We start from the raw sequence: 15,690 nt of genomic DNA on the forward strand, positions 1-15,690 counted from the left end.
TTCATCCAATCAGGTGCAGCTTAGAAGTGCGAAAGAGCAACTGTCAATCATCAGGAGTGGCACAGCCATCAAGGGTCCAAAGCTGGGAAGTAGTGCGACATCTAGCATCACATACACACCTCTGTGAACACTTACCATCAGACCTAAATAATGGCTACTGGACCAGGATCTTGGGCAACTTATAAATAGTCCTTTGTGCATTTACACTAAAAGTAACAGAGTGTGCAGGACTGTCACAATTATTAGAGCTGACCATGAAAACTTTGCATAAACACTACATTCCATAATCATATTTAAATCCAAACGTCAAAGATTTTTTAACCCAGTGTTAGAAATGTCACAGCAAAAAGAGTACATCATTTAGGCAGAAGTACTGAAACACCGTACTGTGCACTTGGATGGAAACATGACTTTGAGCCTCCCCACTGCATATTAACTTCTGAGTGTCCTTGAACATTGACCAACATTGTGGCTCTGTTCCCACCTGGTATTAAAATGCATCTACGGTGTTCTGAACACAAGTGGACAGCTGTCAGTCCGTTGGTACACACCAGGCATTGACATGCATCTCCGAATGCATCTCACCTACCCAACTGTGATCGGATCTGACTTTCCCGCTTTATATGCAAATACACATGCATTGTTTCAGAGAGAGAGAGAGAGAGGGAGAGAGTGAGAGAGACACTCTGCTAGTCCTTCTTCCACGCAAAAAATAATAAAATGGCATTTAACAGGCAGCAGGTGTTTAACAAGGGGAGACATCCTTGCGTACTCCAGCCTCATTTTAATGTGCTGTCAATCACTGAAGACACATCTCACATTTGTTATAGGCTTGACTTGCTCACATTCAGGCTCAGATTATTGAATTATTCCAGCGGGTTTAAGAGGGTTCTCTGCTTAGGTGGATAAATCAACCTGTAATATTTCTGTGGTATTCCTGTAGTAACTCTGTCATGTCTAGGGTAAGAAATACCCTTGGGTAATTGCACCTGGAGGAAAAAAAAAACCTGCCTACTATAAATACATATTTTAGAGACCCCCCCAAATTTCTTGCACCATGTTTTCAGGGGAGCTCATGTCTTATTAAGGGGAGTTTTTATTCAACCAGCTGCATTATAGCTGACCTGCACAGTTTGCATTTGATCCACCAGCTGACAGATCTGCTGACCTGGGCAGAGTCAGGTAAGATGTTTTTTCTATTGGGAAAGTGACGGTCTGGCCGGTGTGCTCTGGACAAGACAGAAGATGTCAGGTAAGTAGGCAGTGCTTCAATGCGTCCTGGGACACATGCCTATTTACACCTCTAATGCGATGCGGACAAAAGTGTCCCAGGCCACCTCCGAATGCGTCCTGAGATCTGATAACTCAGGACACATTGAGGACACATTGCTGCTGTTTACACCTGCACTTAGAGGTGTCAGCTTGTGTTACAATTTCTCAAGACGGATGTTAAAACCAGGTGGAAACAAGACCCACGTTGAAACCCTTCTTCACTAAGTTAGGTGGGTCTACACTGTAGTTTTAGAACAAGCTATTTAAAATAGATCTGTGCAGCAGAGTGAGAGGAAGTCAAACTTTTTGAATTCGCACCGCTTTTCCAGCAAATTATTTTGGGAAGCATCATTTCAGCCAGCAGGTGCTGAAATTACTGACACTGATCTAGTCACAAAGCCAAACACAGCAGCACTTTGGGTACATTTTGGTACGAAATCACAAAAAACAGGAAAGCCCAATAACTTGGAGGCATTGATTTGTAGGAAGCAATAAAACGGTGGCAGTATGTGTACTATTACAAAGCTTATGCTATAATTGCGTCATAAAATTAGCTAAAAAGGACAATTAAATGGTTAATCACAATTATTTGTATGACAGTTAATCGTCAGCTAAAAATTCATGATCATGACAGCTTTGGTATGTGTGTTTATGTGTGGCAGTAAATTGAGGCAGCTCCTAATGTAGATTTTCTAACCATACAGTACAATAATGGCAACTCAATCCCATCCCCCAAACCAACCCACAGCAGTGCTGCTCCACACTGAGGCTGCATCCCACTCATTCTAAAGATATCACACATAGACACCAGCTCCACAGCACTCACACACACACACACACACACACACACACACACACACACACACACACACACACACTTCTCCAGGAGGGGTTTTGTCATAACCATCCCGCCTTTGATGGGTGAGTAGACATGAAAATAAGGGAATAAGAAAGGGAACATTTTTTTTTTTTACTTTTTTTTTCAGATTCATGAAGTATGTAGGACACAGCTTTGACTTCACCACCGTGTTAGACAAAATATGACCACAACAGATTTAACATAACATAATATAGCCCACTGAGGTGAGCTAAAATTTGCCATAAGCTTACAGGATGTGCTGAGGCTTTGTTAGAGAGCGCCAATCAAATACTCACAGTCAGATAACGAGCATCCAGCTCAACCTTCTTCTCCAGCTCGGAAAGCAGCTCGTTGTGAAAGGATTTCAACTGGGGAAAAAAACAACAAATCAATTAATCAATAATGTTATTGGGGAGCTAAGTAAACCAAGGATACAGAGTGAGTATATAATAGACCCATTACCCATTAAAGACAGGCGTACAGCCTACTGTATTCGCCTACATTTACCAGATGTGTGCTTTCTCAGCTTTAAGATCACTGTCACCATCTGAAATAACATCAAGCCACTAGACGGTGAAACAACCTGCGAGCACTTATGTTTATCGATCTACTTTTAGGATTCTTAATGTCTCTTTCGCTGTTCTTCTGTGTTCCTACAGTTTACATTTCCTTTGGATCCTTGTTTTATTTTCAATTTACTCTATATTGCCTCTGTAGGGCAAAAGACTCACATCTCAAAAAGTTGTCTTTCCATGAATTAGGTGATAATACATTTTTTTACATGGTCCGATGGGTTTTGAAAGGTGTTTCATAAGCCCAAAGGGGTTGGAGGATTTTCTCAACCCACGGAGGAGCAAGTAATCCTTCAAGTGAAGTGAAAAAAAAAAAAAAAAAAATGAGAATCACCAAAACTGGAGGAGTTTTCAATAGCCCACAAAAATGTTATGTTGATTGAACATTTAAGAGGTCTAATGGCTATACACAGGGTTTAAAAGTGGAAGTTTAGCAGATGTGTATGATTTGGACTATTTCTTTCATGAGATACATATGGCAAAAACCGTATTATCTCGTACATACGAACTTCTCTGGTGTTTATTGTTGCTCTTAGTGACTGTTAAGGCATTTAAAAAAAAAAAAAATGTAATAATTTGTTTATTGCTTGGTCTAAAACTGGACCTGAGATATAGAGTTACAGAGCTAAAGCGTAGACAGTTCAAACCAGTGCTCGGAGAGATGTTGTACTATTTACACTGTATTTAAGCAAATATAGGTGCAATTTATTAATATTTCCATGATGTAAGAATTATAAAACCCAACATGCTACAACTTAACATTTTTGTCTTTCTGTAAATCGAAATTAAATTCAAATGAAAATTGTGACCATAATATGTGAAACGCTGCCGTGTCTACTCTCTTTTCATCAGCTGTCTTTCAGATGGAGAGGCAGGTTTTCAAATCAGCCATCATGCAAATCCAAATTACAATCCAACAATTCTGAACATCAGCCCAGATAATCGACCTGAACTGATAACCGGTTGATCCCTGAGTCTGATTGTAAAACTGTGGAGCTAAAACACTGAGTTCAGAATACAAACCATCTCTTCTAGCTGCACTTGGATCTGTCTGTGGACCTCAGCCATCTGGAACAGCACATCCCCTGCACAGAGAGAGAGAGAGAGAGAGAGAGAGAGAGAGAGAGAGAGAGAGAGAGAGAGAGAGAGAGAGAGAGAGAGAGAGAGAGAGAGAGAGAGGCAAAGAGGGAGGGAAAACATGAACAGCAATGAATAACACAAGCTTCCCCAGAGTAGAAAAAGAGTGCAGAAAGACAGAAAGAGAGAGATGGAGAAGAAAATTAAAATGTAAGACAAGGAAAACAACGAGTCACATGAGATAAAGAGAGATAGAGAGACAGACAGAAAGAAAAAAGAGAGACAGAGGGAGAGGAGGGGACACCCCAGCGTGCAGAGCCCATGCAGCAACACAAAACAAACATATAGGACAAGTGAGTGTGAACTAGGACAATGGGGAACATGATGGGACTTTGTTCTTGGTACATCAAGAAAAATACAGACAGCAGACAAAGTATAAAACAATAACAAGTAATGACAAGTAAGACAAAAAAAAAAGAAAAACAGAAAACAAGCGTGGGACAGAAAGTGCTTCAAATGGGCATACAATTCCAAGTGATTGCTAGGAAAATTAAATTCTGATTCTTCAAGCTTGTGAGGGCTAATGTCTTGTGGAGATCAAACATATTGCCTCTCTTTCTTTGATTAGTCTCAACATCAGGCAATGTGATTTTCTGGAAAAAAAAAAATCAAAGAAAGTGTAAAGTCTCCACACAGAAGAGAGTAAGAAAGGAGATAACCAAGAGGGAGGAGGTAAAGAGGGCCATGCAGCTAGTGAGAGTGTGTCATTTTCATATACCTACATGCTGCCTCTTCTGAATATGCAGTGCATTGTCAAGAAAAGGAACACAAAGAGCTAGATTGAGCAAAGGACACATATATAAAGAGGGACCTGGTGGAAAGACAGTGTGAGACTTACAGAGAAATGAGAGACACACATTTCCCTGACCAAAAGCCCAAAGGTCCAGAGCGGCTGAGATCTAATACATCACAAATGACTGTAATTAACTTGCTAATGTAAATATATGGCAGCATATTGCCGCTGACTGATTTCATCTATCTAAGTAACCAATTTCCACAAAACAAAAATTATATTACTAAAAATTTCCAAAGACTTTGTCTGTGCATGCATGAACCTCTTTCAGCACCTGGCTTTTTTTTAATTACACTGCCTAAAACGTATATAAAAAAAAAGAAAACAAGGATTAAAAGGAGTAGAGATGAGGGGATCAACAAATGTCTAACAGGTGATCCCATCATATTTTGGTATCATTTATTCACAAACAAGCTTCATAAAAATGTTGTATCACTGCAATAGATCAATGAATTAATGAATGAATCGTGGTAAAAATTCTCCTTTCACTGGCTCATCATTGCATCTATTAATAGAATGATGCATTCAGAAAATACACACCTACAGTAGAGAGGTATATCTTTATTTACGTATTTCTTTTGAAATCTGACCTGGAAGAGTATCTGATGTATTTCAAAATGCTTGGTGGGTGAAATTAGAGCTGCCTGAAGCGGCTTCAGTGAAAGATTTGATGCAAGTGTTTGTCACTACAGGGCTCTGGTGCAGTCTCTGTCTCATTAGACAGTGTGTACAACGCGCACTGCTATACACAGATGACACTGAAGTGAGTCCAACAGCTTTGACTTCGACTGCTCAAAGGGACACAATGGGACATAAACAAGAGCCGCAAAGCAGGCAGTTCCTCCAAACCTTTACGCAGAAGACAAAAACAATAAGGAATTCATAGTTTGTGAAAGACAATAAGAGCATCAATGGCAAATTGTGTGTGTAATTGATAGATTACAGTGGGACTGACTTTGACATTGTATTGCTTTGGTCATTAAGAAATGAATGTCTGAAAGGCAGCACAAGCCCCGTCCAATCAATCCCATGAAACCTTGTTAGCAGCATCAAATATATCTCCTCCTGCTGTAATATTTCCACTTCTCACAGATTCTGTTTTCTGTACTAGTGGACTAAAACATAAATTATGCATTTTTTTTGTTACTGTGTATATGTGTGCACTGTTAAAGGGATAAGAAACTAATTTCTCATGTATATGATTTTACTGATGAAACTGCAAGAATCCCAGTCCTTTCTCCTGTTATTTCTCCTGTGTCAAACGATCGGTTTTGTTGGGGATTAAAAGCTACTTTCACATGTAAGGGTATCGCTGATCCAATCAGAACACAACCTCAGTTTTTATTCTTCCCGTCCCCATTTGATTTAGCCTTCAACTGCACCTCTTATCCTCCGCCAGGCCCATCAGGCAGTAGTAGCGGTAACTGTTGGCTCCCCAACACGGCATGCCAATTTTCTGCTGTTCCTGCATATAAATCCACCATTTTACTGAGGATTATTTTACAAATCTCAGGTTAAATCAGAGGGGGCAAGGGCTAGCAAAGCACTTCAATCAGATAGATGGAGCTTTAGCTTGTGATAACTTCATTCATGGACTTCTTCACATAAGCCCCACTACTACAAGACTGCAAAGTGGAAGTTTTTTAGCAGTGAAGCTCTACACCAATATTAGCTCTGAAAACTGTTATTATTATTGTTGCAGCACAAGTAAGACCTGCAGCTATTTCAGTCACAAGACGTGAGATATTTTCACTTTGCCGGACAGCTGGTTGGTCTTACCAGGGTCAACACAATATTGATACCCTGCAAGCAGAACTAAAGCCCACCAAGCCCTGCTGGAATTGGATTACGGTACAAAATGCAGCCCCTACAAAACTAAATTTAATTACAGCTACTGACTTTCAGGAACTCTAAAATCTTGGTGCATGATGGAGATAATACTCAATAGTAATACTAAATAAGAAGATAAATGTTTTTAACTGGATTTACCGAGGAAATAACAAGGTTATGATATTGTAACCCGAGTTCGATAAACACAGCCCTGTACTTGACTCTTTGGGTAATACCCTCTGTAGTCAGAGTAGCTCACTGAAATCTGTCTAAATGCAGTCAGCCAATCAGGACTGTCTACCTGGCATCCATAACCCTCTTCAGTGAATTGTATAGGGACAGCAGGTTCAGTAGGTAGAGGGCTCCACCTCTGTTTATGGAACTAGGCACTCTAAAACTCTCTTCATTGTTAATCTGCCAATCTACAATATAGACAGTTATGGAATAACAAAATCTTATCAGACGGGGATCCCTGAGACTACATCTTATCACACAGGCTACGCGGTGAAGAGCCGGGTGTGTATCGATTTGGGGATCCTTGACACCAAGGTTAAGAGCCACTGGTCTGGATAAAAGAAGACACTCTTGCCCTGGAGCACCATATCAACACATTTGCTAAAAGTGTGGAGGGCCAGAGAGTAGCCAGATAGTCTATTGTACACAAAGACTACTCCCTGAAACACAAAATGGAGTAATTCCCTGTGTTTTGATGCCACCTGAATATGAAAGTATGCATCTTTCAGATAGATGATGGTGACCCAGTCACTAGGATGTGCCACTCCCAGTAACCTCTTCATGATGAACATGTGCAACCAATTAGTTCATAAGGTGGAGAGCTAGAATGGCCTGAAATATCCCTTCTTCCCTTCCTTTCTTTTACGTGGAGTGAAACCCCTTGTGTGTGTCATGAGTGGGAACAACTGACAGCCTGTTTCTGCAACTGGTCCTAGATCTCCTCTGAGTATTTCTTCGGGACATAGCACTCTGGTGGAAAGCTGGGGGCAGCGATACATCCCCGGTTGTCTTTCACAACACTCAATACACAACCTACATGCTCTTCTAGGCGAACTGGATTGGACCAAGTTTGCTGTGGCAGTGCAGAGGGCCATGAGGGAGGAGGAAGAGGAGGAGGAGGAGGGGTTAGGCGCACAGGCTCAGGCCGTGGTGCACTGATTCTATCCTGACGGGGGGCAGACACTGGACCTGCCCAGTGGGTCTGCCTGGCCTTCAGCTCAAACGGCGACTGCTGGCGCTCCCATTCTTCTCTCTTGTCCCCTCGGCGACTCCAATCCACTGAGGATCTTGCTTGCCCACAGTGAGCTGTTGTCTCATATTGTACAGACCATGTATACACTAGGCAGGTTGTTCTCACTGGCCAATTGCGTTTACACAAATTTCAGTGAGCTAGTTCATGCGTGTGTTTTGAGAAGGCATTGCCTAAATTGTCCAGTAGAGGGCCGAACTTGTGTGAGACAGAACTCTTGCTATTCTTTAAAAATCTCTATGCAGGGCAATCACTGCCCTCAAAATGCCTTATGGCCTAACCCTGTGTGACTGAGAAGCCCAGTTTCCTTGCCTGTGCGTAACCTGCTGATCTTGTGCCTCGGAGGAACAGAGAAGAGGGCCAAAGCATCCTCTCAGCTCCCAGCAGGCCTGCTAAGCCGATTACAGATACTCATCCCTGATCACTGCTCCTCAGGCTTAGAAACCCTGGCATTCTTTTGGCGGCTTCAAATGGCTGGATCAATTAACAAATGAGCAGCCATCACAGCGCCACAAAACACACACACAAAACACACACACACACACACACACACACACACAGACACACACAGACACACACACACACACACACACACACAATCAAGTGGACTGGCACATTTGGCAGCAGGGCATGTTTGCAAGAAGTCAGAAAGGTAAAGAATGAATAAATTTATAGGAGGAATCTAATCTTATCAGCTGTATTTCCATTACTGAACCACATGAGATGCCAAAGCAAAAGGACCCTGTCATACTGCCAACACTTTGGAAATGCAAATAGTTGCCATGGAAACTTCAGTATCGCTTCACTCAACAACAACAACAACGACAGAAAATTGGACTGTAACCTTCGGGGGCTGGTAACAACAGAGAATTCAATCAAGAATCAATATGAGGCATTATGTGGAAAATTGGACTGAGTTGTGCTACGCCGTTGTTTCAGACACAAAACACTGGCAGGCAAGTGACAACCTGTGAGGCTTAGAGCTGCCAGTGTGATGAGGATATCCGCATACCAGATGAAAGCAGAGCAGATTCATGACAGACAAGTTGATGGGTGCAAAGCATATACACACACACACCCTATTGTGTTACAGTATGATACTTGTAAGGGTATTGTACTATTTCCTTATTCCTAACCTACATGCCTATTAGAGAAAGGCATGCATAACTTTGCAACACACAAAAACGACTGCTCTTCCTGGTTCTCTATCTAACAGCTGCAGAAAACAGATCATATAAACATGCACAGTACAAAATATTACTCCTTCCGACCTCAACCCACAGTGGATCTATATTGAAAGTTTTATCATTACAGTATCAATATTTCCCATCTCATTGCAACCCCCGCTCTGCGTCCCTGGCTGAGTGAAAACAATAGCACTCTTTGTGAGGAGGTGAGCTCAGGTTGATCTGCACCTGCAGCTCCACAACAAGCAGCCACACGCCTGCTAGCTAAAACCACTGAGTCAGAGACGGAAACGTGGATACAGGACTTGAGTCCGTGTGAACAAACTGTCCCCTGAAGTATGACATCAGCTTGTGTAGCTGTATTGACTGCTTGTGTAACAGCAGCAATGATACACCCACACAGGTAGGAAAAGAGACAGCCAATGAAATAATGTGGGCTCGAGCACAAAGAGGGGGAAAGAAAGCAAAACAAAAACAAAAACGTAAAGTTTTAGCAGAGCTGATGTGAGACAAGAAAAAAGGCAGAAAGAGAGAGACACGGAGAGACAGAGTGAAAGAATGGAGGTGGATGGAGAGACACTGAATCACTGGTGAAGGTCAAGCCAGATTCACTATGGGTTGTCATGGAAGCAGGATAATGCTAGGGTCGTTGCTATGGGAGAAGTTGCAAGATGAGGGGCAGCTGCTGAAAAGCACTGTGGAGTTACAAAACACTGTTTAAAGAACTCCTCCTTCACTATCATTACATCAGCATCTACAGTATCTCACTGAGGAGGGAAATGGACTGGGAGCCACTGGGGGAGTGTGTGTGTGTGTGTGTGTGTGTGTGTGTTAATAACATTAATACCGTCCCACCTGGCATCCTTTTCCTCAAGTCACAGGGGAAACAAACATGGGCAAAGATAATGGGGCAGTGGATAATGTGTGAGACGTAGATAATAGCTGAGAGCCTGGGTGGCCATGTTTGTTTGCGTGCTAATGCGTGTGTTTGCTTGAGTAAGTGCATTCATTATACAACCACAACAACTTAACAGTTGATCTTAAGGAGAACATGGTTCAAGCTCTTGAAGACCCTCAGAGTCACTGTCTTTCTCATGAACACATGCTGCCTCTCTCTTTCTCACCCATACACATACACACAAACACACACATACACCAAAACAAACTCTTTTTATATAGGTTTCTATGTCAGCTAATCTGAGCTCTCTGTTCACATAGGTCATTCTCACAGCATGATTCTGTTAATATGCTATGAAACACAGCTAAAACTGGAAGCTCAGTTTGCATGCAGCTGTGGAAACTGCATCTGCATCTGCGTGTGCACAAACACACACACATACACACAATTGTGCATCACAGCTGCTCAACCTACTAACCTAATATGAGTTCGTCCTGCGACAGTGTCATACCATGATGCATTTAGGTCATGCTGTAGACTTAATGGGAGAAACCCAAGACTTTCCTCACTCAAAAACTGGGCCAAATAGCATTTGAAAATAATCTTCAAATTTGTTTTATCCTTCTGGGAATACTAAATGGGTGGGATGTCATTCATTAGAACAATTCAGATCAGTCTCAGCTAAGTCTCCAAACATTGTCATTGTCTATGAGACAAATAAAAGTCTGGTTCAGGACCCAGAGGTTAGAATTTGAAAGGAGTCTCCAAATTATTCTGGCAAAAAAACTGTAAAAAAAAAAAAAAAAAAAAAAGAAAAAAATGTATTGGCAGTTCTGTCACAAAGTCTAAAAACAGTAAACAGATACATAGAGGTACTGAGCACATTAGGGCTGCAGCTATTGATTATTTTAGTATTGAAGTATTCTACCAATTATCCCACCCATTAATCAAGTAATCAGATAAGAAATACTTTTGTGTTTTATTAAAGAGCCATAGTAAACATACAAAAGTCTCTTAAAATAAACATTTACTTTTGTTTCCTTTTAGGAAAAAAAAAAAAAAAAAAACGATACAAAAACATGAAGCGCATCAAGTGTTGTTATGTTATAATACCATATTGACCAACATTTCTTACTTGTAGCCATAACAGAAAAAAATATTACGGTTGGCAACGAGGTGTTAAATTGTGTTGCCATGTTGGTAAGCTTGTGGGAGTCTAACATTACGTTCTTTACTAGGGATGCATCATAATATTTGAATTTTCAAATAGACACACAACTGTAAAAAAATTAAATTGTGCATGTGACTACTGTCTCCTCTTAAAATAAAATAAAAATTCCTTTGTTTTTACCAATGTCTGGTAGTAATGTGAGAGGCTGTGTTGTCACATGATTTGGCACATTCAGTTCTGCACTCTTCTGCATGAGGGCAGTAACTTTTGCCACAGTGCTGTGTAGTTTGCTACTTGTTTCTGCACAAATAGGACAAGTGTGCAGAGACTGTCATTAAGCTATGGCAAATACTACTACAAAGACACAAACTTGCATAGCCCATAATGTACAACCAAACTGACTAAAGGGCAAAGCACAGAGTTGTGCATGGGCTGAGTGGAAGAATAGAAATGGTCAATGCTGAACTATATATTGTCCCACACCAAATTGTGCTTACTTTGGACTGTTGGCATATAATGATCTTATCCCCTCGACAACCTGAGGAGTTCATCAATCTCCTGCCTGCACGGAGGGATGGCTGGTTTGACTAGTTTCATGAGCTGTCTTTCCACCTCCTGTCCTTCCTCTCATCTGGAGTCACAGTGAGCTCCAACTGTTTTTTCACCGCTTTCAGGTCTCCTGATCTTTTGTCCCAAAGGAGTTTTGATGAAATTCACCTTTTTCCTCACCTCCACCTGTCCCTTTGGTGTCACTCACCAAATCACTCAGCAGTCCTAAAGGAAAAATCCAGGGTAAAACATGTTAACACTGTTTAAAAAACAGGGAGCAGCAGATTACCATGTTTTTCTGGTGCTGTTTTGTTGTTTCAGACTGAAATACTTCTTTTCTGTTGGCAAACTTGCCAAACACGATGCACAGAGAAACCAGCCGCAGTGTGCGACAGCACAGCTACAGTGAGCTTAATGGAGCTTAATAGGAGAAAGTGTGTTTGTTTAACATTGCTGCAAACTGGTAAGTCTACAAAACAGCCCTGCTGTTTTATTTTTATGGGTTGACACTGAAATTTGACTGTTAAGATTTCTGGATAGGCCATTGATTTTTTCTACCCATTAAACGCTGTTGTAGATGTGCTGTGAATATCTCAGTGACATAACTGGATTTACTTTTGGCTACTTAGCCATGGACAAACAAAAACACAACATCAATACAAAATACAACTAAACAGCAACAGAAACACAATGTAAATTGCTAATCCCGGTTTTTTAAACAGTGTTAATGTGATTTATGGTGGATTTATCCTTTAATGCACTCCCTCAGGTTGCCATGGATCCCCTTCAGGGCTGGTTTATCTTCCTGGTGAAAGGCTTTTTCCAGCCTACGCAGGTTACCCCAAAGGTTTGAGATCCCCTTTAGACATCTGTTTTCCCAGGGTTTGACACACTGGTAAGGTCTCCTCTTTTTCTTTCCAAAGCATGCTGCCCCCACAGCCCACATGATTATGGACATCACTCTGATTTTCCTCACCACATCTCCTGCAATGTTTGCCTCAAGGCTATTATTTATTTATTTATTTTTCCTTTTCTGGATTCTCCTGTGTTTGTGTTCTGTGTCGGTTGTCTGGTCCGTTGACTGCCTTCACCTTCCTGATGCTGCTATATCTACTGTTGCATCAGAGGTGTTGCTTTCACTGCTTCTTTCGTCATGTGCCTGGAGGCATTCTGGGTACTGTGGTTTGACTCCTGCCTTGAATTCTCCTCCAGCAGTAACATGTAACCACAGAACTCGAGTGTAGTAGAACGGACTTTCCCATTCAAATCAACACAGCCACAGGAGGTCGGGCCGGCGGCCATTTTATGTGTATTGTTGCCATCGCAAAGGACTGTGGCCATTGTACTGGGCTAACTTCCATATAAACCGACTTCTGGAAAGTCGCTGACTCACTGAGGTGAGAGGTTTTGCAGCAATGACGAAATGAGCAGTGGAGTCTGGAGCATGGAGAGGCGTCTTGTGCTCCATCTCTGTTGCCATGCTGCTGGAAGGGCATTGAGGATTGTTGGACCAATTGGTGGTAACTATTAACGCTGATTACTGCTTTTAGCAAGCAGCCACAGCACAACATATCATACCAGTTCTCAAGTGAGTGTCACACACTTTACAGCCCTACTAACCACAATCACCATTTAATTCTGCACCAGACGAATGACCACAGCAAACAGTTCAATGGTCAAACAGTTCGATGTGTCTAACACATCTCACTGTGTGTTACACATCACTGCCGGCCATCTCATTTTTGACTAAGCTATCTTGAGACCCCTCCCGTTGCAGATCTTCCTACATCATATGTCTATATATATCGACAGCCTAGATAAACTGTGTGGCTGTTGCATGGTTAATTGTCTGTCATGAGTGGGCATAGCAATGGGCTGTCATGCGGGTCCCCCCCCCCCCCTCGTTCCTGCTCGACCACAAGGGTGTTTTTGTGTATCTTCTATGGCTATTGATTGTGGTTAACTCATTATGAATGATACGCAGGTCTTTTCCAGATGTCAGCGGCCTTTCCGAGTTGTTTTTCCTTGTAGTATTAAATATGGGGACTTGTGTCCAGACGTATCACAATTCATGTCACAACTGCAAATTCAATTAAAAAGTAATGAAAGTGTTACACAGCACCCATTCTGTGTATATCAACAGAAAAAAATGCATGCACCTTGTACGTTTGATCTAAGTGCTGTGTTCTATCTCTCTCTCTCTCTATCTCTCTCTCTCTCTCACACACACACACACACACACACACACACACACACACACACACACAGCAAGTGTAAAGGAATTCTTATCAATATAAAAATCACTCATCACTCACTCTCTGCCACAACAAAAGCACCATCTGACTTCTTCAGAAGCCTATCCTTTTTTTCCTCATAACTTAAACACACACACACATCAAACTGGGGATTTGAATATACCACCATCCCAAAACAGCCAATACACAAAATCTGTGCGTCAGCGCGTGAAAGCAGCCGAGAAAAAACATCATTATTTGGGCACTGCCATCTGTGCCCATCCCAGTGCTTTCTAGCCTCACCTTCAGCACATACCAAACTGGGAACAAATGAAGGGCAATGGAAGAGTGTGTGGGCCACTGGACTCCCGTCATGCAGTGCGTGTCTCAGAAATAGAGCAGGAAAAGGCAGAGACTCCTGGGATGGTGGCGCAGAGCTAAGAAAAGAGCTCCTCTGCTCCCATTTAAACAGGGCCATGTGTTGGAGGAGGAGAGAGGTAGGCCAGACTAAAGAAAGAGAAGAGAAGAGAGAGAGAGAGAGAGAGAAAGAGAGAGAGAGAGAGCGAGAGAGACAGAGAGAGAGGGGTGACATACAGCTGTGTATATATGTGTATTACTTGTGGGTGCTCATTCAAATATGTGCGAGTTAACGCTTCACCCACCATCAGTAAATCAGTAATTCCTCTTTTTCAATGCAGACATGCCATTTAGTCTCTTAGATGGCATCCATTTAACAGCAGCAATTTAATGCTTATGTCCTAGATCCATTAACCTAAAAAAGGCAATTTTTCAGTTTGCAGCCTCATTTTCCCTCTGTGTTCCTCTTTTTTCTCCTCTCAGGTAATTACTAAGAGGAATATGACATGTTTTTCATGGACCCTCTCCTCAACCATTATCGTACCCTAAGCAATCCATTGGCTGATTACAGTTTAATATGGCCTTTCTTTTCTCTATTACATCTGATTTCCCTACGGACAAGTCTTTGTGCTGAATCATGCGTGTACATTATTAGGATGTGGCAATTAACTTAACAAGGTTACAGAAACTGATAAGACAGTAGAAAAATACTTGATAGCCACTGGCTAGGGAGTGTGGAATGTGAGCGCAAGACTTCACAAACCTTTCCTAGCCCTTGAAAACAGGCTATATGTCGCCAAACTGCAGAAAGGGAGCTTATATTATTGACAAAGATTGACAAGGATAAGCTTAAGAAGTGAAATTTAAAGTGAGAGCCATATTTACGATTATCTTTCTATGGAAAAGCTAAAATTATTATCCAAAGTTTGCTGTTTTGACTTTTACCCTAATCTTTTCCCTCTTTACTCTTGACAGTGAAACACTAGCCATGCAGCTCAGCATGGTAGAACATGCCCAGCCCTGCTCAGTGCACCACTCGACTCCACTTCACAGGCGGACGCACACCAAAAAGGACGAGCTAACTAAATTGGTGAGTCATAAATAACAAGCCGCTTAGTTTGGAATAACACAAACACAGTGAAGAATAGCTTCTCAGTAAGGATAGTCGTAAATACCTCCAGCCACACTAACCCTTTAAAACCTGTATTCCCCTAGAAGGACTGGAAAGCTACAAATGTCACAAGTGTAATAAGTGCTCGATCCTTTTTATATGACATAGGAAAGAGGGGAGAAAGAAAGAGGAGGATGCCTCAAGAAAGGAGGGAGAGAAACAAGGGAGGGGGAGCAGGTGTGTCTGAATGTGCATGTGTGTGCGTGTGTGTGTATGTGTGCCTGTGTGAGAGAGTGTGTGGGTGTCAGAGTGACAGGCAATGATTAGCCCAACCAGAGAAGGATGTGTGGGAGGGAGCGTGTGGGAGTACTGGGGCTGCTGGGAGAGAGATTCAGTCTCTTTAGGTGGAGATGTACACAAGTGGATTCAAACAGCACACAAATAAACACATAAAAA

The 15,690-nt window shown here is 41.9% G+C and overlaps 1 protein-coding gene across 5 annotated transcripts in view; it reads right to left on the reverse strand.

Annotated features, from left to right (window-relative positions):
* The window catches only part of baiap2a (BAR/IMD domain containing adaptor protein 2a), a 59,165-nt gene that overhangs the window by 21,712 nt on the left and 21,763 nt on the right, over positions 1-15,690 (reverse strand). For all 5 annotated transcript variants that reach the window (XM_030057249.1, XM_030057252.1, XM_030057250.1 and 2 more), the window contains exons 4-5: positions 3,727-3,788; positions 2,428-2,499 (exon numbers count right to left, since the gene is read on the reverse strand). In XM_030057249.1, coding sequence (XP_029913109.1) covers positions 2,428-2,499; positions 3,727-3,788 — 134 coding nt within the window. The remainder of the gene's footprint in view (positions 1-2,427; positions 2,500-3,726; positions 3,789-15,690) is intronic.

This window comes from Myripristis murdjan, chromosome 8 (genome assembly GCF_902150065.1).
Source record: "Myripristis murdjan chromosome 8, fMyrMur1.1, whole genome shotgun sequence".
Taxonomy (NCBI): domain Eukaryota; kingdom Metazoa; phylum Chordata; class Actinopteri; order Holocentriformes; family Holocentridae; genus Myripristis; species Myripristis murdjan.